At 50.5% G+C, this 20,894-nt stretch overlaps 1 protein-coding gene across 28 annotated transcripts in view; it reads right to left on the reverse strand.

The window, feature by feature from the left end:
* Window positions 1-2,757: 2,757 nt before the first annotated feature.
* The window catches only part of GTF2IRD1 (GTF2I repeat domain containing 1), a 63,264-nt gene continuing 45,127 nt past the window's right edge, over window positions 2,758-20,894 (reverse strand). For 13 of the 28 annotated variants that reach the window (XM_065037198.1, XM_065037187.1, XM_065037184.1 and 10 more), the window contains 12 exons: window positions 19,774-19,957; window positions 18,559-18,617; window positions 18,310-18,375; window positions 17,428-17,511; window positions 16,356-16,539; window positions 15,567-15,595; window positions 10,825-10,872; window positions 7,080-7,157; window positions 5,267-5,459; window positions 4,801-4,838; window positions 3,771-3,907; window positions 2,758-3,010 (listed from right to left, as the gene is read on the reverse strand). In XM_065037198.1, the coding sequence (XP_064893270.1) occupies window positions 2,936-3,010; window positions 3,771-3,907; window positions 4,801-4,838; window positions 5,267-5,459; window positions 7,080-7,157; window positions 10,825-10,872; window positions 15,567-15,595; window positions 16,356-16,539; window positions 17,428-17,511; window positions 18,310-18,375; window positions 18,559-18,617; window positions 19,774-19,957 (1,175 nt within the window). In that variant the 3' untranslated portion in view covers window positions 2,758-2,935. The remainder of the gene's footprint in view (window positions 3,011-3,770; window positions 3,908-4,800; window positions 4,839-5,266; window positions 5,460-7,079; window positions 7,158-10,824; window positions 10,873-15,566; window positions 15,596-16,355; window positions 16,540-17,427; window positions 17,512-18,309; window positions 18,376-18,558; window positions 18,618-19,773; window positions 19,958-20,894) is intronic. The other 15 variants (XM_065037194.1, XM_065037193.1, XM_065037206.1 and 12 more) reach the window with 3 other exon arrangements.

The raw sequence follows: 20,894 nt of genomic DNA on the forward strand, positions 1-20,894 counted from the left end.
GGCGCATTCCTCGTTTCCCGGCCTTGCTGTGCCATCGGGGGAAGGTTCCTCCGCACCAGCCCATCGAGCTGCAGTCGACAACCCACGATTGCTTCCAAAGGGCTTGCAAAGTGTTTCCTCACAAATGCATTTGTGCTTCTGAATAAAAGCCCAGATGCTGTTTATGCTGTTCCCTAGCATCTCGGTGCACTATATTTTTTTAAAAAATGATGTGAATCAAAGCTCTCATTCTTTAATTAAACTTCATTTAGCTGCCATCTGCCTGGGATCAGAATGGCTTCATGTTTTGCAACTCTTAATGAGGATTGTTATTGGATTTGTAAACACACAAACAACAAAAAACCCCCACCAAAGTCTTTGAAAAGTAATAAATGAGGAACGTGGCTCAAGTGTTAAGATCTGCATCTTCACTTGTCTAATTGTAATGGAGCGGATCCCATTCAGCAAATAATCATGTTATACACAAAAACTGAGTATAAAAATACCCTGCAACTGCAGGATTGAGATTAGGGAAGCTGCAGGAATTACAGTTGAGGGAAAACGGTGGCAAAGTGCCTGTTTTCCACAGGTCAGTGCTCCTGGGTCGCAAGCAAACGCAGGCACTGAGGGCAGCTGTTTCCCACCCCGGCCACGGAAAATGAAAAGTAGATTTTGTGGCCCTGGGATTCCCCAAGATTACAGCAGGAATTACAGCTGTTCCCTCCCCAAAAGATATGTTACCAGAAGCCAGCAGCCTCAAAATCTGGGGATACTGGAGGTGCCGGACAGCTGGAGCTCCCCGGCTGAGCAGACAGGCCAGGGCAGGAGGCGCCTCTTGGTGGGCAGGGCTGGGGGAGAAGCTTAGGGAAGAAAACCAGAGCCTAGAGCTTTGTGCTGTAGCGGCACAGCCTGCCTGCCCCATCCTGCTCCCCACACTCCGAGCCGGGGACCTGAGCGGGGTCACAGCCCTATGCTACCTCCATCCTCAGCTTCTATCCCCCCCGCCATTTACAGCCCTGCGTCCAGCTTTCTGAACTAAATCATTAGTCCCAGCGTAGGTCCTGTGCCCTAATTTAACTCCAGTGCCTGCGTTCAGTTGCGGCTCCAGCCCTGCATCCAGCCTCCCCTCTGCCCCCGGTATATTCGCAAGGTGCTAGGACCGACTGCAGACCTGGGACGGCCTCAAACATCTCCACTCGTTATCGAACCATGCCACTGTCTTTGGTGCTACGGCATCAGACCTTTGTATTTTAATGGCAAAAAAAGCCAAAATATAATGAGTGCGCCTTCTTAGGAGACACGTACTCAGTGGGGTTTGATCTGCGAATAAGCTCCTTTCAGACATTTGGGAAGCGAAGATTGTATTTTTACCTCTGAATCATGTTTCCTTGTTTCCTAATTGGGGATGCCACAGGTCTGAGCATCAGGCAGAAACATGAAAGGCTTCAGATTTTGATGCCAGCCGCTCAGATGTCAAACTGTCTCTCTAATTGGGGTCACGGATACAGATCTTTGCCCTCCTTTCAGCTGCTGTCTTTGTGCCGTCTCCTACGTTTGTTTGGGCTTTTATTATCTCATATGATCATTTGCATCTAACTCTACAGCAAATGCAAGTCCAGAGCCAGGAAACAAAACTGCAGCTGCCTTGAAATGCTTCTGCCCACCATCAAAACCCTCCTGCAGCCTGAAAAGACCAGGATTTGAGCACACCGAAAACCTGTAAAACCAATAAAGCAGCACGTTGCACTCAGGAAAAACCATCACGAGTGACATTGATCGTGTGTCTGCTACCACCAGCCCTCCAGCAGAACACGGCCGCTGCTTTCGGGGCAGGTTTGCTCCGTGAAAGGACTGTGACCTGTCCTGCAGCGACAGCCAGCAATGGTCACCCCGTGGTTACCCGTTTGGGATGAGATTGAAGCCATGACCCATGTGGCATCTCCCTTCACAGGGGTTCCTGCTGGGCTGCACGTACCTACACACAAGCCGGGATGTTTCTTCTCGTTGGCTTCTTATGCTGCCCTCACGCCGGCATTAGCTCCCATGTCTCACCCGTGCACGGCTCTCAGGGGACACGAAGCACAAGTTTAACGTGCAGTGGTCAGTAATGGCACCATTCGCTTCTGCTGCCAAATTCTACAAGTGGAATGGAAGTAAAATTGCAGGAATTTCAAATAAGGTCCCACCATTTACTGGGTTGCTTCTTATACAGGGCAAAGCCATCCAGGGCAGACAGAGGAGCCCAGGGGCTCCCGCAGACACTCTCAGCACTGACACAGCTCTTGGTCCAGCGTTATGGAACCACTGGAGCATCAGCCGGATCAGCCTGTACTTACTGCAAGAGCAGTATGCCTCCATAAGGCATCAAAGCCTTGTAGAAAATCATAAACAGTGAAGAACTTCATCATATGAAAATATTCTCCCTGTCCGGAAGCAGATTAAACACACGCAACTGAAATTGCTTCTGCTCCAGAGCCAACGGCACTTGTGGACGCAGGTCTGTGATGCTCCCAAGGGCTGGTTCCCTCGCCTGTCCCCGCTGCAGTTTGGTACCACTCCCCCTGCTCCTCCCTAAGTCAGTTTTTACACCTTTGATCTAAATTGAACACATCAGTGTTAAATGAAGCATTAAAATGTGTCAAACCTCTTGGTTTCAAGCACTGGTGGCACTAAGGATTTTATTGAGTAGCCAAAGCACATCAAGGTCCATCCAGGGGTGCGCTCCTGCACTTACCTATAAACGCTATTAATCAATAATATACGTAATAAAATAAGTACTTTTAGAGCAAGGCAACACTTTTTATTTTTATTTAAAAAGGCCTTGATGGCAGGAATATAGTGTAAAAATCATTGGAAAAACTAAAAGGCATTGATACATATTGGAATATACACTTTTTACATAAATTACATTTATTTATTTATTCTTTCATTTGAGGTTCTTGTTCGGTATCGAGGTCTAATAGTTAATAGGTCCTGGGATCTGGACGTTTAGACCACCATAGTCTAACATGTACATGTTCATGGGCCATTGCTGAAAGAGAGGGAGAGAAAAAGAAGGCAAAGGTCTCTGTTAGGACACAACACAAAACCGTGCATGCATCAAATCTCTGACACATTCTGACATGGGCTTTTGCTCACACTTTCCAAATAAGATAAAAGAACCAACCCCAAGTCAAAACACCGCTTGCAAACCTGACCAAAATTCCTTCTAAGTTTATGTTCCTCTTGTGCATTTTTTTTTAATTTTATTTTTTAAAAGCATTTGGTATCAGCCACAACGAAGCCAAGCCCTGAGGGAGAGCAGCTGGATGCACTTCCCTGATTTCTGTTTCCTATTTTCACAGCTGGGATGCACGTTGGAGCTCTGCATCGCTCTGGGATGGAGCTGAAGCAACGGTTCAGACCATGGGGGAACCGCCAGGTCCTGCTACGGGGCTGAGACACCCTCAGCACCCACATTTTAACCCAATGGGGTGGGGGATTTGCCCCATCTGGTCTCGTGCGGCTCCCACTAACACCAAGCGTTGAGCATCCCCTGAGGGCTGATGGGGGAGCACCCCAAGGGGCAGCGGGCACTTTGCTCTCTAACCCCCCCCAGACAAACCCGGCAGGAAAAAGCAGCCCCAAAGCCGCGTCCCCTCCTTCGCCAAACCTGCTTGTGCCACTTTATGTCACACTTTACAGCGTTTGTCAGGCAGAGGGAGGTGGTGACGGTTCGCGGAGGGCAGAGCAGCGTCCTGAAGCAGAAAGCTAGGTAGGCAGTAACCCCCCTAATATCTGGAAGGCTTTACCACAAGGGAGATCTGATTTGTTGATGATGTAGACTCCATATTGGAAGAGGAAGAGGAGGAAGATGAGGAAGAGGAAGATACCGAGTTCCCTTCGGAGATCCTCTTCCGCTTTCGTTTGGGGACGCTGGTGTCTTTCTCTGTAGGGAGAGGGAAGGTGTGAGGTGTCTGAGCTCTGGGAGCCCCGAAATGTGGGGACCCGTCCCACCACTCCGACCTTGCCTCCTGCTGAGCGTCCCCTGCACCCTTGGTGACACAGGCTTGGCTTCCACAACCCAGCACTGAGCCGCCAGCTTTCCTCAGGCACCGGCAAAGAAAATCCCCAAAATAAGCAAATCCCAAACTCCAGCTCTTACAGAGCCCAACATCGCACAGACTTGTGTCCTTGCTGGATGCTTTGGGGCCATCAAGGTGCCAGCTCTAAAGACAGTATGCCCATATATATGATATGCCCATATATACCTACATAAATAAAGTTCCTCCATCTCTTTTTACATCACGTTGCAGGCATGCTCATGCTTGCTAGTTCTCCCTTCTCTACCTAGCCACCTATTTTCATAAAACGAATATGATCCTAATTACCTCCGAGGCTGCCAATTCTGACACATTTGATTAACACTGGCTGAAAGTTATTGGGGATGATGGGACAGGGAGAGAAATGCATTCCCAGTGATCACAGAAACCTTGTTTCCTTAGACACTCAACTGCTAAACAACGGCTCAAATTAAAGGCTTTAACCAGTGAGTAAATTGCTAATAGGAAAGGGATAATCAAAACCTCCTGAAAACACTGAAAGTTTGATTCTACCAGCCCAGTCTCTGCCCAGCTCACAGAAGTGCAATTGTCTGAGTTGATGGTTTGCTCCTGAACAGACACTGAGCCTGACTTTTCTTTTTCCAGGTAGTATCTCCTCCCCAGCCTCCCCTGGGGATGCGGGAGGTTTGAACACCTCCCCACGACCCCCATCCATTTTGCCCTCATATTCTCTCTGCCACGGGGCAGGGAAAACCACGGTTATTAGCGCTCCGCTCACCTGTTTGTTTGGCCTCAGTGCAGATTTCGGCAAACGGCCTGTGTAAGAGACACGCAGCTCAGAGCCGGTAGGTCCCATCGTTTCTCCCCTACACAGCCCAGACCCCGACACCTCTGCGTGCGGATGGGACATGGAGCCTCCCCACCCCTCCCCAGGGGGAAAGAACCCGAAATAACTCAGCTGGGTCTCTGAGCTGTCCCACTATCTGCCCCCATGCACCCTCCCAGCATCAGCATCTCAACCTGCACAAGGAAGAGGGGATAAACTGGCCCCGCTGGTGCTTCCTAAGCCCATCCCTGGCCAAGCGATGCAGGACAGTGGGTGCTGGGGATGGAGTGGGTCCTCTGCGGGTACATGGTCCTGCTCTGGTGGCCCCGAGGTGACTTACCCCACTCATAGCTGGAGAAGCAAGGGCAATACTTAAAGAACTGAAACATTCCCCGGTCACAGAGCTGGGGGAACTTACTGGAGCTGGTTTATAATCACCATCCGGATGCTCTCCCTGGCCTTCAGGATCTTCTCCAGCCGATGGATGTCGTAGGTATTGGGGTTTCTGAAAGGGATATCATCTGGCAGCCCAGTGACCTCCACGGCGTCAGGACTGTCCCTGATGAGTTTATAGGGCACCATGACGGGCCGGTTCAAGCCCAGAGCCTCTCCTGTAACGGCAGAGCAGAGGACAATGCACCGGCTTAACCCCACAGGGCTCCAGATCTGAAGGACCAAGAGCCCCAGGAGAACTTTGGGAAGCCACAGCTGCTGTGGCAAATGGGAGACATTTGTCCATCTCTTGCCTCCAGCTGTTGGAAGATTTGGGGGTCACTGAGGTGGAGATCACGTCCATCACTCATCATCACATCACATCGCTGCTGCCCATTTTTTAAATCACTTTATCCCTTTGGACCTCACAATATCCTATGGCAGTGAAACAGCACAATTTAATTCTTTGCTGTATTAAAAGTACTTCCCTCTGCATGATTTAAACGTGCTGCCCACGTCTCTTGGGTCCCCCTTTAGTTACTGCACGGTGGGGAGCAGCAAACAACCCTCCCTCCCATGGTGGTCCCAACCGTAAGAGCCTGCTCTCACATCGCATCTCTGCAGCCCCCAAACCTGAAGGTGTGAGCGGCCCTCCAGCCACATTTCTGGATTTCCTAGCAGGGAGTTTGTCCCTGGAGCCCACCTGGCATCTTGTGCTCCACAAACCATGCCTGGACCTTGGGAACGCAGGGATGTGCTGTGGGAATGCAGGGATCTGCTGTGGGAATGCAGGGATCTGCTGTGGGCTCGGCTCCCGTGTAGGGTGAGCACTGCTGAGCCAGGGTGGATGGTGATGCTCAGAGAATAGGCGCCAGCCTCCTTGGGGACCTGCACCTGTATGCTGGCACCTCCAAGGGGGCAAATCCACCCCCAGATCAACACAGAGCCTGCACTGCGAGCAGCACCCCAAAATAAACAGGGTTTGCAGGAAGGGTGAGCAGCCTTGACAAGGGAAGACTTGAGAAAGGAGAGGAATGACATTCCCCACTGCTTTGCTATCATTTTGTCTATTTTCCTTCTCCATCAGGCAATTATTTTGGGGAGAAAGGCAAGACACCACACTGCTGTGCGGCCCTGCGGTCTCCCAGGTTGAAAAATAGCTGCCCAGCACTCACAGGAGTCATTCCAAACAGCCTGTACCCGCAGGGCTGAGGGTGACACTGCTCGGGCTGTGCATCCCCACCCGGCTGCTATTCCTGCTGTGCCTTTTCCCAGCAACGGGGGCGAGGAGGGGTTTGCTGGGCAGCGCAAGGAGCCTGCAAACCGCATTTTCAAATCTTCTTCAATCTCCTGACCACCTTTCCCACGGCAGCTCCAGCAAGCTTTTCCCAGCCGTGCCCCACGTCAGGCTGCGGCTCCAGCCGTGCTCCCGACCCGGCACGCAGGGGCTGCTGCCAGCAGCAGCGCACACACCACGGCTCACGGACGCCTTAAAAAACACATCAAAGGCTGATGCCAGACTGAAAAAATCCTGCTCCTCGGCTGCATTTTTCCACCCTCCCTCCCCTCGCTGAGGATGAGCTGTCAACAAGAAGGTCACGGTCCCACCTGCCGAGCGCGAGACACGGGAACGTCCCCAGGGACAGGCTGTAACGTGAAGCAGTGGGATGAAACCTGCGCTGAGCCGGCTGCCGTGCGCTCGGCCTATAAATAGAGGCCTTCAGTCGAATTAATTTTAACTATGGCTGCTGTCAGCAAAAACAAACCTGCTTGGCGATGCGTGCAGACGGGAGACTCACCGTATTTTTCATTGAAAAGCTCTTTCACTTGCTCTCGGAGAATCACCTTCTCTCCGAGCCTGTTGGCATCGTCCTCATCTGCAAAGCAAAAAGGGACAGGGGATAAAATACCCCGTTTCTGAGCCCCTGGAAAACCCATCACGCTGTCACTACACACGACCGTGTCTCTGTCCCTCTGCCCCGGTGTGGCGTGGGGACACCTCAGAGGCGGTGGCTCTGCGCTTACACCTTGTGTCGCCTTTTAGAGCCGTGCAAAGTAGCTATAAAATGCTGCCAAATCTGCATTTGCTACGCGCTGCCACGGCTGAGAGCATTTTACATCCACTTTGTGGTGCGGTAAATGACTGCAAAATATGCAAAGCAACGGAGACTCAGGCCCTCGGTGCCACGAATGCTCCCACAAGTGATATCAAGGAATGAGATAGCACTTTTATAGCTGGGCTCCTAAGTACAGTATTGTTTTATAATATGCCATATAATCAGCTTGGCTTTACTAGCTTTTTTAATTATCCTCATTGTGCCAAACAGTTTCTCCCCCATTCTCTCATTTCAAACAACGTGCCTATGTCAGTAGATATTTCCGCCAGCTATTCAGCACCCTCAGGGCGCTCCAGGAAAAATGACTGGGGTCAATACCGGTCCCGTTTGATGCTTTTTCACCCCGTAGGTACGAAGCACCATCTGAACAACTCTTCTCCACCTCTCACCAGGGTCACCCCTCCAGCCCTGAGCCAGCTGGGGTGTGCAGTGCAGGGTTCCCCTCCTGCAGAGGAGTCACCACGAGCCTCGCTGCACCCAGTTCAGGTATTTTAGTATCATAGAATCAATTTGGTTGGAAAAGACCTTTAAGATAATTGAGTCCAACTGTTAACCCAGCACTGCCAAGTCCACCTCTAACCCATGTCCCTGAGAACCTCATCTCCACATCTGTCCAACCCTCCAGGGATGGTGACTCCAGCACTGCCCTGGGCAGCCTGTTCCAATGCCCCACAGCCCTTTGGGGAAGAAATTGTTCCCCACATCCAACCTCACCCTCCCCTGGCGCAACTTGAGGCCGTTTCCTCTGCTCCTGGCGCTTGTTCCTGGGGAGCAGAGCCCGACCCCCCTGGCTCCAAGCTCCTTTCAGGCAGTTCAGAGATCAGAAGGTCTCCCCTCAGCTCCTGTTCCCCAGCTGAACCCCCCAGCTCCCTCAGCCGCTCCATCACACTTGTGCTCCAGCCCCTCACCAGCTCCGTTCCCTTCTCTCCACTCACTCCAACACCTCAAGGCCTTTCTTGGCATGAGGGGCCCAAAACTGACACCAGGATTTGAGCTCTGGCCTCCCCAGGGATGGTCATTCCCCTGCTGGCCACACTAGTGTTGGTACAAGCCAGGACGCTGGTGGGCTTTTTAGGCACCTGGGCACATGCTGGCTCATTTCACAGGCTGGCATGTCACAGGGTGGAAACCCAGAATGGTTATTTACAGCATCAAGGTGAGCTCTGCAAACCTTTGCATGAGGGACCTGAGCATCCTCTGTCCTCAGTCTGCAGCTGTTTAATGTGCTATTGAGCAATCACATTATTATGATTTTGATTATTTTGAGCAATGGCATGATTTTAATTTTGGTTTTAAGCAAACATGTGGCTTGCAGCTTGTTTTAAATGTGAGCTGACAGTGTGATGTGAATCCCTGCCTCCCTGCACGGGACCCCAGAGCCCAGCGCTCAGCATCCCCAGATATCAGATGCTCAGCACCCTGCAGCTGAGGGTGCTGGAGAGAACCTGACACCCTAAATCTCTGCACCCTGCTACTGCAGGGTATGGCCTCAAAAAAAAGCCTCTTCTCCACCTGGAAAACAACAGTTTTGTCTGTATATAACTAGGAAAAAAAAAGGGAGAAGTTTCTTTGAAGGAACCCCAGGGCCACGTTGTGCTTCAAATCCAGAAATGGCAACAAAGCAGCTTGAAAGGGATGTAGCAAAAAAATAAATAAAATGGAAGAAAATCAAATAAACGTCGCCAAGGAGCTCTGATTTCTAGAACCAAGACCTTGCCTTGTTCTGCTGCTCCTGAGGCCACGGGGGGGCAAACCCTACGGGCTCCCTCTGTGACTTCCTTGTCATCGATGCTCAGTTTCTGGGCTGTATACACACACCCATATGGATGTGTAGATGGTAGCAGACAAAGAAACACCAAAACTCAGTGTTCTCACTTGTTTAATTCTCTGGGACTGAAAAATGCAGCAGCTCTTTCCCTTCCGCTCGTGCCCCGAGTGCAAGAAACAAGATCCCAAGGGGTTTTTTTTTTGCCATCCCAAATTCCCATCTGAGGACACAATTAGATACCATAAAAAACCTGGAACTGAGCATGCATAACACAGAAGCCAGAGAAGAGGTTCTGGCCGACAACACCGCTTCCCTGGATCCGAGCCCCATCCCCGGGCAAGAGGGATCTCCCACTACCTTGGACTTTATCATTTGGGTTTGGGCAATAAGCAACTCGAGGAAGCCACTGGCACCCCTGCAATGTGTTGAGTCCTTCCTATCAAGCAGGTTTATAATATGCTGCTGGCTTCAGGCCTGTGTTGCTTTTTTTTTTTTTTAATTAAAAAAAGCAGCTGGTTGATTGATTTATGTTTTTCCCAATCCCACTTGCCTGTCGCGAGGACCCCCGTGCCCCTCAGGCTCTTCCATACAAGTGGTCATATTTTTAAAGCACCACTTGCTCTTTTCCAATAGGACTTATCAGAGCTCGACCTTTCTTTTAGAAACACCACGTCATATTTAGTAGTTATTAAAAACGGGGTTTAGGCCTATTCTTCTTTAAAAAAACGCAAGGAAACCAAATTGAAGGTGCTCCAGGCGATGCGCATCCTCCTCCCGGCCAGTTACCCAAACACCCGGTGTGAAGCACATTAAAGCCCATTTCCTTGGGAAAACGGCCACCCCCCCAACACATCCCATGGGACAGCGGCTCAGGTCCCTTCTCCGGGCAATCCCCATCATCTTAAGAGGATAAATACTCGCCCTCTTCCCCACTTCCATCTTCAGTGGGTGCAATTCAGTTACACCCCTGGGTAAACCTGGAATAAACCTGCTGACTTTACTGAGGCCATTCCACAGTAAGTCAGGTTTAAGCACAGCTTGATTCAGCTCAACATATGCACGTTTTCAAAGCGGAGCTATAAACTTGTGGGAGCAGGCAGTTAACATCTAGACACACAGCCAGAATCGCAGCTGATGGGACTAAGGCTGGATCTGCCAGAGATAAGCCATGCCCAGCCGCAGATACAGGTAGGCGAGCTCCTCTTTATTCCTGTGAATTAGTATATATTACATTTATCAGCCCCCAGAGCCTACATGACTGCACACCAACCCTGGCCCAGAGTATGTGTTAAAGCAAAGCAAAAAAAGACCCCAACCCAAATCTGTGCAAGCTCTCCTTGTGAATAACAAGGGGCTTTTTTAACAAATTAATTGCTTGGATGAGCTGAGGATAACGTGGCAGGTCGGTGTGTCTGGAGCAGAACCGGCACCGATGCCAGCAATGGTGCTTAGAAATGCAGAGAGGATTAATAACAACAACAAAATACTGTTAAACACAACTTGCATCATTCAGTTCTTGGTATCACAGGGAAACAGAGCAGAGAGGAAAAAAAAAAATACCTGAAATTTGGGGGGTTTTAGACATTTTCACTCCCATATTAAAACGCAAATGCATTTCTTGTCTGCTACCATCTACGATGCATCAACTGAGCTACGTACCATTCAAGGCAGCGTAGGCTTTTTCCAATGACGTTATCCGTCTAGGGGCTACAGCACAAGTTAAAACAAAAAAAAAGAGAGAGAGAAAGAAGAAGAAAGCCATGAGTGCTGCAGCTTGGTTCTCAGTCACAAACAAAAGCAAAACGCAGGATGACACCGGCTCTAGCAGCTCAGAGTTCCTCTGGTCCCGAGGCCCCTTGGCACAGAGAGGCTTTCAGTGGCTAAATAACCAGTGGGTGAGCTGGGTGGGCAGGCTGGGCTTTTCCCTGGCCCAGGGACCTGTTTTGGGATGCGCTTGAGCCCATGAGCATCCCTCGAGCTCCACCGCACTCCTGAGCAGCTCCAGGTCCATGTGTGCCCAGGGATGCGCAGACAAATCACAGCATTTCCAGCACATGCCAACACAGCAGTAGTCGTGCTGCCTGGCTGTTCCAGGGGAGGAAAACAACACCTGAGGTCAAAGCAGGTGAAAAACAAACAGGGAAATTGTGTCAGTTCTGCGGCTACGAGTGTCCTGGTTTCAGCTGGGACAGAGTTAATTTTATTCCTAGTAGCTGCCATAGTGCTGGGTTTGGGATTTAGTAGAAGGATGTTGGTAACACACTGACGTTTTGGTTGTTTCTGAACAGTCAGGGACTTTTCAGCTCCTCATACTGGCCTGGCAGCGAAAAAGTGGGGGTGCACAAAAGGTTGGGAGCGGGCACAGCTGGGACAGCTGAGCCAGACTGGCCAAAGGGATATTCCACACCATATGGTGTTGGGCTCAGTATATATTTTGGGGGAAGAAGAAGGAAGGGGGGAGACATTTGGACTGATGGCATTTGCCTTCCCAAGTCACCATTGCACATGATGGAGCCCTGGGATGGCTGAACACCCATGGGAAGCACTGAATGAATCCCTTGTTTTGCTTTGATTGCATGTGTGGCTTTTACTTTGCTTAGTAAACTGCCTTTATCTCAACCCATGAGCTTTCTCACAGAATCCCAGAATGTCAGGGGTTGAAGGGCACTGGAAAGCTCATCCAGTGCAATCCCCCCATGGAGCAGGAACACCCAGATGAGGTTACACAGGAAGGTGTCCAGGCGGGTTGGAATGTCTGCACAGAAGGAGACTCCACAACCTCCCTGGGCAGCCTGGGCCAGGCTCTGCCACCCTCACCGGGAACAAGTTTCTTCTCATATTTAAGTGGAACCTCCTGTGTTCCAGTTTGAACCCATTACCCCTTGTCCTATCACTGGTTGTCACCGAGAAGAGCCTGGCTCCATCCTCCTGACACTCACCCTTTAGATATCTGTAAACATTGATGAGGTCATCCCTCAGTCTCCTCTTCTCCAAGCTAAACAGCCCCAGCTCCCTCAGCCTTTCCTCACACGGGAGATGCTCCACTCACTTTTACCCCTCCGCTTCTCTCCCCCATTCCACCAGGAGGGAGTGAATGAGAATGAAAAATAACCTGGCTGCTCCATGGGGGTTAAACACTGGGGTTGGGGGTGAAGGGAGAGGGACACGGACCTCAAAAAGCCACCTGGAGATGGAGCGAGATGTGCTCAGCTCCCATCACCACCCCATCAAGCGCTTTCCTCATTTTTCCTTGCTAGGAGTTTCCAATGCAAGGCACATCTCACCAAAGTCTTGAAGAGGATTGAGCTCTTGTGATTAAAAAAATATATATATATAAAGAAAAGGATGCCTGGATGTGTGGGTTTTTTAATTAAAGAACACTGCCTGCCCTACTTTATTAATTGGAGTATGGGAAATAATCTATCAGGGCGGTAGAGAGTTTGGGGAATAGGACAGATGGAGCTGGTGTACATTTTCAATCAAAGCACATAAAAATTAACATACAGAAAGATTTTGTGTGTGTGTCTGTGCTAGATTACTTATGCTTGATTTTTTTTTTTTGTCAAAGGCTCAAATTAAGCCTGTTTTGTATCTCTGTGCCTCAGGAAAGAAGCAAAGAAAGGATAAGTGCCATGTTTGCAGCGCTGCAGCTTCACCCCTGCTCGCTCGTTTCTGTTTTAATGGCAAAAGATCATTCTGCTTTCAAAAAGGGGCTCAGAAGGTCTTTTTTTTTTTTCACAGAGAAGAAAGCAGCAGTGGGGAAAAAAGAAACTGGAAATCAAAAGGAAAAATCTCAGGATGCCGGGAGGGTTGTGCTGCTCGCGTGAAGCCCTGGGGCAGGGAACATATGGGCAGAGGCACCGGTGACCTCGGGGACATCGTCCCTCCTTGGGAAAGGGCTGTAAACCTCCTCTGGGTGCTGGGCAACACCACCGGCTTTATTTCTCCAAAAGACACCCTTATTTTCCCCCCAAAAACACTTTCTTCTGCAAGCAGCATCCCTGCACACACGCATCCCCCTCTGCCTCTGCGCCGGCATCCTCACCCCTGACACTGCGACCCATTAGAGGGGATATACCATCTCGGAGAAACTACAGATAATCTGGAGAAAAAGCACGTTTGGTGCCCAGATTATATTGAAATCCTTTTAGCTGTTTCTGTCACACTTAAAAAAAATGGGTGTCCCCAAATAGAGAGATAAGGAGGCCGGTCCTCTGTGATGCTGCAGTTATCCGGGATGCTCTTTGCAACGCAGGAGGTGCACAACTTGTTTAAATCAAATTAAACCCCATAATTTAACCTAAAGACAACTAAAACCACCTCAAAGTGATTTTTTTAAAATATTATGTTAAATTTCCCTTTTCTCTTAGAAGGCACACTTTTCATCTAAGTTTTGGCCAAAATGATCCACAAAACCCAGAACTTCCCACACATTTATACAGCCATCTCCTTGGCTTTCCAGCTTTTAGATGCCTTTGAAATGCCACCCTGCTTGGGAGCAACTATCGCTTTCATTTTAATGCTCCTCTGCGAAATAAAAGTGATATTCATTGCCTTTGTTTTAACACCAAGCACACACTTCTGCTGCTGCTCTTCGTTTTACACGGCAGGACTTTACTACACAAGATTGAGGTAAAAAGAACACGCTTCAATTTACATTTTTAATTATCTATGGCTAGTTGGAAATCATTAATTTTTTTACAGCAGATGAAAAGCCAAAGCAGTGAATGCACCACCATGTTGCCACCATCCACTTTGGTGTAATGGGGTGGAAAAGCAGACAAGAGGTTAATTGCTGTCAACAGGGATTTTTGGGGGGCAAAATACAAACCGCTTTTTCTCAAGGGGACATTCTATTGGTAGTCTGACTACCAGAAAATAATTATAAATCCTAAGATTGTCTCCAAAGGTTTAGCTAAAGTAGTCTCTAACAAATTGAGATGTCAAGTAAGAAAAACCCCTCACCTGCGACTGCTCTTATTTAAAACCCCTGTGGGAGAAGAGATGCTGCGACCTCCTCCCGAGCCCGCTCGGGTACCACAATACACAGAATAAAAGATGGCTTTGGGTTTGTGCTGGCACAGGCCAGCCCGTGCTAGGAGCATTCAGCTGGAGAAGGAAGAAAAAGAAATGTCGTGCATCGAAAGGAAAATCAATTTCCTCTACATCTCTATTTATCAGGCTGTGTTTCCCAGCCAGCTGGCAGGTTGAAGTATTTGCCTTCTGATGTGCTCCTTTGTTAATGGTGCGATTTGTGTCAGATCAGCGTCTCTTAACGTAATTATACCGATTACGGCGGAGGAATGGGAAGACAAGATGCAGTTGGAGGAGTGGATACATCCTCGGCTTACTCTGGTGTTATAGCCATCTAATTTCGTGGAAAAGCAGAATTCTGCAAGACTTGCATTTTATCCAAGGCTGGTTTAAGGCCCAGCTGGTGTGAGCTGGAACTTTGCTGCTTAGGACCAAAAGATAACGAGTCTAAATCCAAGGTCCGCAGAGGTCTCGGGGGACTCCCCATCAGCTCAGTTGGGCCATATGCAGGGATGCAGAGATCAGCACAAAGATCATGCCCTGGACTGAATTTCTCAGCTCGTCTTTTTGCTGTTCCCAATAAGGGCATATAAATGTTTTCCTCTCCGTCATATCTGTCTTCCCTAAATTGTGCCATCCACATGGAGGCTGGCCAAGGAAATGGGAAGCCATCAATAAAGACGACAACGGTTTTCGCACCCATCTGTGCTCTTCCAACAGTTGTAATTACAGACATTTAAAACCAAGACAGGTCTTTACCCACATTTCTAACAGCAGCTCTCTTTTCTGGGTAGCCTGGAAGCGACGGACAGAGCAAGCGCAGCGATGCACGGGGAAGGACACGGCTCTGCGATGGTTGTTTCTGCAGCTGGGTATAGAGCACACCCCAAACACCCTGTCTTCTCCTCTCCCATGTCCCCAGCGTTTCCACACGCCCATGGGCCAACAAGGGCTTTCACTGCCACGCTGCTGCAGCCCTGTGCTTAATCACCCCGTCCCCACGACACCAAACCTGCCAGCTCATTGCAACTCCTATTTATTTTAACAAAATGCTTAAGAAAGCGGGTTCTTTCTTCAATACAGAACACAGATCCCTGCTCTAGATTAGCTCTTGAAAAGTGCCATCGTTTCAAGGCACCAGCAGCAGTACGATGGGTGACGCTGAGGCCAGATGTCTCAGTCAGGGGAGTGTCAGCAAACACACCAAACAACAACAAAACCAAAGCGGCAAGCCCAGAAATGTGACGTCAGGGGCAACTTTCCTCCAGCTGGTAAAGTTATTGCTTGCCATCCACAGCTTACAACTGCCTGACCACCACTAACACTTGGCCAACGCATCACTTAGGCAAAAAGAAATAATCTCTTACCGGGTTTGGGGATGAGTCCTTGAAAAGGCCTGTAAAAAATAAGGAAAAAAGGAGATTTAAAATGAAACGCCATTGGGAAGGCAACACACCTGGACCAAGCATCCTCCTGTAGCTCCGGGGGATGAGGGATCAGTTTGTCCTTCTCTTGCTGTGCCACCACTCGTGCGAGACCACAGGAGCTCGGTGGGGACGAGGTCCCTGCTCGGGGCAGCGTGTGTCCCATCAGTAAGCACACAGACAGTGTGGCCCAGACAGAGGCTGATGAAGCCACTCTTAAAACCGTTTTTTCCCCTGTCCCACGTTACAATGAAACAGTGATAAAGTGCTTTTCCCCTCCCATTTGTGTCCATCCCATTTGGCTGCAAAACCCACTGGACCTGCCCAAACAGCCAGTGCCCGGTGGCTCTGTGGCGCTGTGGGACCCTGAGTGCTGTCTTACACCAGCAAAAAGCCCAGCAATGTTTTTCCTATTTCAAGCCTCCTCAAAAAGGGGCTGGGATTTCTCTGCCCATACAACCATCACACCAAACACTGCATTTTCTCCCACTGACGCCTTCCCCACCACCTCCCAGGCAGTGGACAGGAGGAAACAGCAGGAGTCTCTATTTTATGGTCCCCTCCTTCATGCAAACCATTAGCTGCCAACTTAATTGCTGTCTTGGGGGATGAAGGCATTTACAGTATGCACAGCTCTGCCTCCACGGGGCTGGCAGAGCTGGGGGTGCATTTATGTTGCTCCCTCCTCTCCCCTCCTGCCCGGCAGGGTGACCAACACCTCTCACCACGCACCTTGTCACGGTGAACTTGATTTTATCAGCCACGGCCAATATCCTCTCCAGGTTCTGTGAGCCGAAGGTGCACGGCTTCCTGAAGGGGATCCCGGGGGGCAGCCCCTCGATAATCACCGACCCTGGATTGCTCTTGATCCGCTTGTATGGCACTTGCACAGGGTATTTAATCCCCAAGGCCTCACCTGAGAGAGAAGCAAGCGGTAAGCAAGCAGTAAGTTTTCAGGATGCCAAGGATGCCATTTCTACCACGGCTTTGGCTCCATCCCCAGCCCCAACAAAGCACAGTGAGGCATGAGGAGGCTGCTCAAGGTACCATGTCAGGCTTTAGATCAAGGACCAACATTTTTGGGCCGTCTCCACGATGGAGCGGTGCCGAGGCAGCCACAAGCGCGCAGCAGAGCTGGCGGGGCCAAGGAGAGACACCGTCCTGTAGGATGATGCCCAGTGGCAGGGATGGAAAAGCTGCTGCTCTTCGCTTCAGGACATTATTTGGAGATAACTCCACAGGCACATTCCTTCTCTGAGGTCGCACTGCAGGACTGAGGCTACACATTTCCTTGCAAGTATAATAATTGCTATTGTGTGTACCTGGGAACCCACACAAGTGTTACCCCTGCCTAGAAAACGGGGATAACAGCACTTCCCTGCCTTGCTTGATAGAGAACAGATGCTGGGGCAGAGAGGCTGTGGTAGCACCCCGCAGAGACAAGGTAGGTGCCCTGGGGACAGGAGGGACAGCAACTACTTGTCCCCCAACCTCCCGCCACGGCCTGTACTCCCACAGCTCTGCAATTCTATGCTAATTAATTTACCATCATTCTTCCTCATGGAGGGGGGTTAAAAGACAAAACAAAAGGTGGCCAAGGAGCCACCTACACTGCAAATGCCTGCAGCAAAGAGCAGCAGTTCCCAGACCCTCACTCCCTGTCCCCATGAGGTGCTGCCCATTCAGGGGGGAGGCAAAAAAGCACCTGGCAAGGAGGAACCCAGAGGAGAGGGGAGAGACAGGGAGCAAAAAATGAGGAGGGGATAAGGAGGGAATAAAACTGACTCCCACCCTGGTTTCTCACCGTATTTCTTATTGAACAGGTCCTGGACTTGTTCCCGCAGTGTGTTAGCGATGTCTATTCTAGAAAGCCTGGCATCATAATTTTCTGTAAAATAAAGAAACAATTATGGACTTCTGCTGGTAAATTAAAAGGCACTCTGTGACTTTTAAGTAATGCCATTTTCTAATTATAGGAAAGTCCTTATCTTGCAATTAGCTAATCTCTGGAGTGGGCCATTCAAAGTCCTTAAAAATAATCTAAACAGAAATATGTTGTTTTTTTTTTTCCTCGCCTGTTTGCTAAGAATAAAAGCTGCATGAAATCGAAGATTCAGTTGCGATAATTACTGGCGTTAAAATAAAATGTACTCCAAAGCCTCTCTGAAAAGCCAAAGCCTTTGAAAAGCCTCTGTCCCTCCCTGCAAACCCTCACGGGCTCCCATGGCCCAAGGAAAAGGATGCTCGAGCAGGGCAGCACTTGCCCCTCAGCCCACGGGCTTCTCACCATTGCTCCTCGCCGCGATAGAGCCACCGTGTCGGGTGCTGGTACACGCCGGACCGGAGCAGTGCTTATACAAACCTCGCCCGGCCGGAAAAAACTCCAGAAAAGGCAAACTTAATTACACATCTCGCAAGGTCAGACGGCAAGATAAGCAAAGCTGGTTAATTAGGGCACCAGCCAAAGCGCATCAAGACTCTTCCTTAGACCTACGGGACTACTCGGCCTGGCTGCGCATCTTGTTTTCTGGATGTCTGTCCTTCCCGTCATCTCACCCACCTCCTCCTCTCCTACCAAGCCCTGACACCCTGTGACTGCTCCCTGCCCGCATCTATTTACTCTACCAGCCCCACAATGGGTCAAGGACCCCATCTCAACCCCCCCAAGATGCCTCCAGGCCCTCACCTTGGAAGCCCTGTCTCTTCACAGCGTCCTCCAGCAGCGCCTCGCTCGAGTCCCTCTCACCGGCGGCTGGGAGAAGGGACATAAGAGGAGTTAGGATTTGTGGTGCCTCCGAGGGGGATGCACAGAAAGGGGTTTCCAGCCAAAAAACAAGGTGGGGAGGGAAGGCAAGAGACGCGCTGGAGGAAAACGCTCTCACTCCTCTCCTACCTAGTCCTTAACGGCCCGGCTGCCGGGCGTCTCGCAGCCTACCTTTGGCTGCCGGGCTGTCCGACGCCGGCTCCTTTACACCCTCCGCCAGCAGCTCTGGTCTGGAAAACAGCGAGAAGCAGAGGCGACACCTGTGAGCTCCCTGGCCAGTGACACCCCGCTGCTCCGGTGTCCCCTGGGGCAGTGCCCCGACGGCCACAACCCACCAACCGCGTCTGGCCAATGCAATTGTGAAGCTCCCACAATGCAGCAGAGGAACTTTGGAAGGCATTTTCATGCCAACAGACTCTAGTGAGCTGATGTGATGCTCCCTGGGATGAGAATAAGCTGGTGATGGGTGGGCAGCTTAAATCAGCTGTTACAGGCTTTTAGGGCACGCGGTCCTGCATCTTTCTTAGGGATGGGAGAAGCTGTACGCAGCTCCTTTAAATATACAGTTGGCTCCCAAAATTGTCAAATGCTAAAATCACATAGTGAGGTGATAGCAGGGCTTGTTACGAGTTGCGCTACAGAGAAAAGGGTCTGGGAGGGGAACAGGAGAACCCTCAAAACGCAGTTGGGTTGGCCTGGGAGCTGCTGCTGTGATGCCACTAAATGTCTGTACTCCCAACGTTTATTTTCCATTTCAGCTGCCTGCCACATTGGTTGCATCAGCTCTCTCCTCTGCAATGGAGGCTGAGCCAGCATTTGGGTGAGAAAAACCCCAAAACACCTAAAGACACTTTAAAATCCATTTCTGTTGGATCTGTTTCCTCTTTCAGGGCAATGCTGCTGTGTCACAGCAGTCCTGGCCTCTCACAGGTCCCTGTGACACTCCCTGCTCCCCAGTGCAATGACAGCACCTTCCCTGGTGCCCACAGCATCCTGCTGAGGCACAGATGTGCACTTCTGGACCTTGGTCAGAGCTGCTTCCCATTAGAAGACCCTCCAGGCCTCCCAGTCACATCCTTTGCCCCACGCCTGAGCACCCCGAAGGTTAAAGGCTCCGGCTCCCTCTCACCCACCCTTGGGTGCTCCCTGCTCCTGGGCCAAGTCTTTGCAAAAGTGGGGTAAAACCCCAAAAGACATCGACAGAGAGATGACAACACTGCTGCCTCTCGTGGATGGTTCCAACAAGGCAACAACCCTTGGTTGCTTCTAATCAAGCAAATGTATTGAAGGTGACCAAGAGAGGGATGTTCCCTAGGACACTGCACAGCAGCAGGATGTCTGAGCAGGAACATTCTCCCCAAGGTACAGCCGCTCCACCTGCTTTACCTTTTAATGACAAACTGGATGTTGTTGCTCGCTTGCAGGATCTTCTTCAGCTTGGCAATCCCAAAGCAGTTGGGGCGGCGCAGCAGGATGCCCTCCGGCAAGCCCACGACAAACAGGTCCTCGGGATACATCAGGAACTTGGAGTAAGGAACTTTGACTGGCTCCGATATTCCTATGGCTTTCGCTGCATGGGGACCGAACCTCGTTAGCTTGCTGGATCTCCATGTCAGGGCAAAGCAGCAGTGACAAAATATGTCGGTGGGGGTTTGGAGAGGTTTCTGAAGAGTTTGTTGTCACTCTGTGCCTGGTGGGATGTCCTGATGGCAGACACCAGCCAAGGGACAGAGCCAGGCTGCTGCCCGGAGCTGGCTTTTGCATTTGCTGTGCTAACACAGGCTGCCTTGCAGCAGCACACGTCAAAGGGGTTTCCTATAAAGGCTGCAAGCATCTCTCCCCAAAGCCACAGGACCCCATGCCCAGCCCTCCATGGATGCTCCTCTGCCAGATGAGGGGAAGAGGAACATGCCTGGGGCACCCTGCAGTCTGTGCAACCCGCAGTGAGGGCTCCCTTTGCTCTGCTAAATATTGCTGATAAGCAAGCAAACAGCCAGCACCAGGCAGAGCTGTTTGGCCAGGTGAAAAACCAGGACAAAATCCCACGAACATGGATGAGGACCCTCAGTCCTTTATGAAAGCGCGGGGTGCACACAGAGCCATCGCTCTGCTGGCTGTTCCAGCTGCATCCCCAGCGCCTCAGCCTGCCCAGAGCATCCCAGCCCTTGTCCTTCCCCTGCTCTCCTTCCCTGTGTCTCCTGGTCCTTCCATTGGCAAAGACCTTCTGCCAGCTCTCAAGATGCACATGACCTCACTAGTATTTTTTCCAGGTTAAATAACCTTTATAAAGAGGGGCAAACAGAGGATGCCGAGTGCCAGCCCCCAACACAGGGTCCCACCAGCCTTGTTGAGCCACGCTGTGACCACCTCAGGTGGAAAATCCTCTCTGATATTTCAAACAAGTGATGGGGGAAACCACTTTGGTCCTTGCCTACACCACTGAAGGTCATGGCAGCAATTCCTGGGCTGCAGCCAGATGAAAAAGCATCAAGGAAACGAAGAGCTGC

The sequence above is a fragment of the Columba livia genome, chromosome 20 (assembly GCF_036013475.1).
Source record: "Columba livia isolate bColLiv1 breed racing homer chromosome 20, bColLiv1.pat.W.v2, whole genome shotgun sequence".
NCBI classification, from domain to species: Eukaryota; Metazoa; Chordata; class Aves; order Columbiformes; family Columbidae; genus Columba; species Columba livia.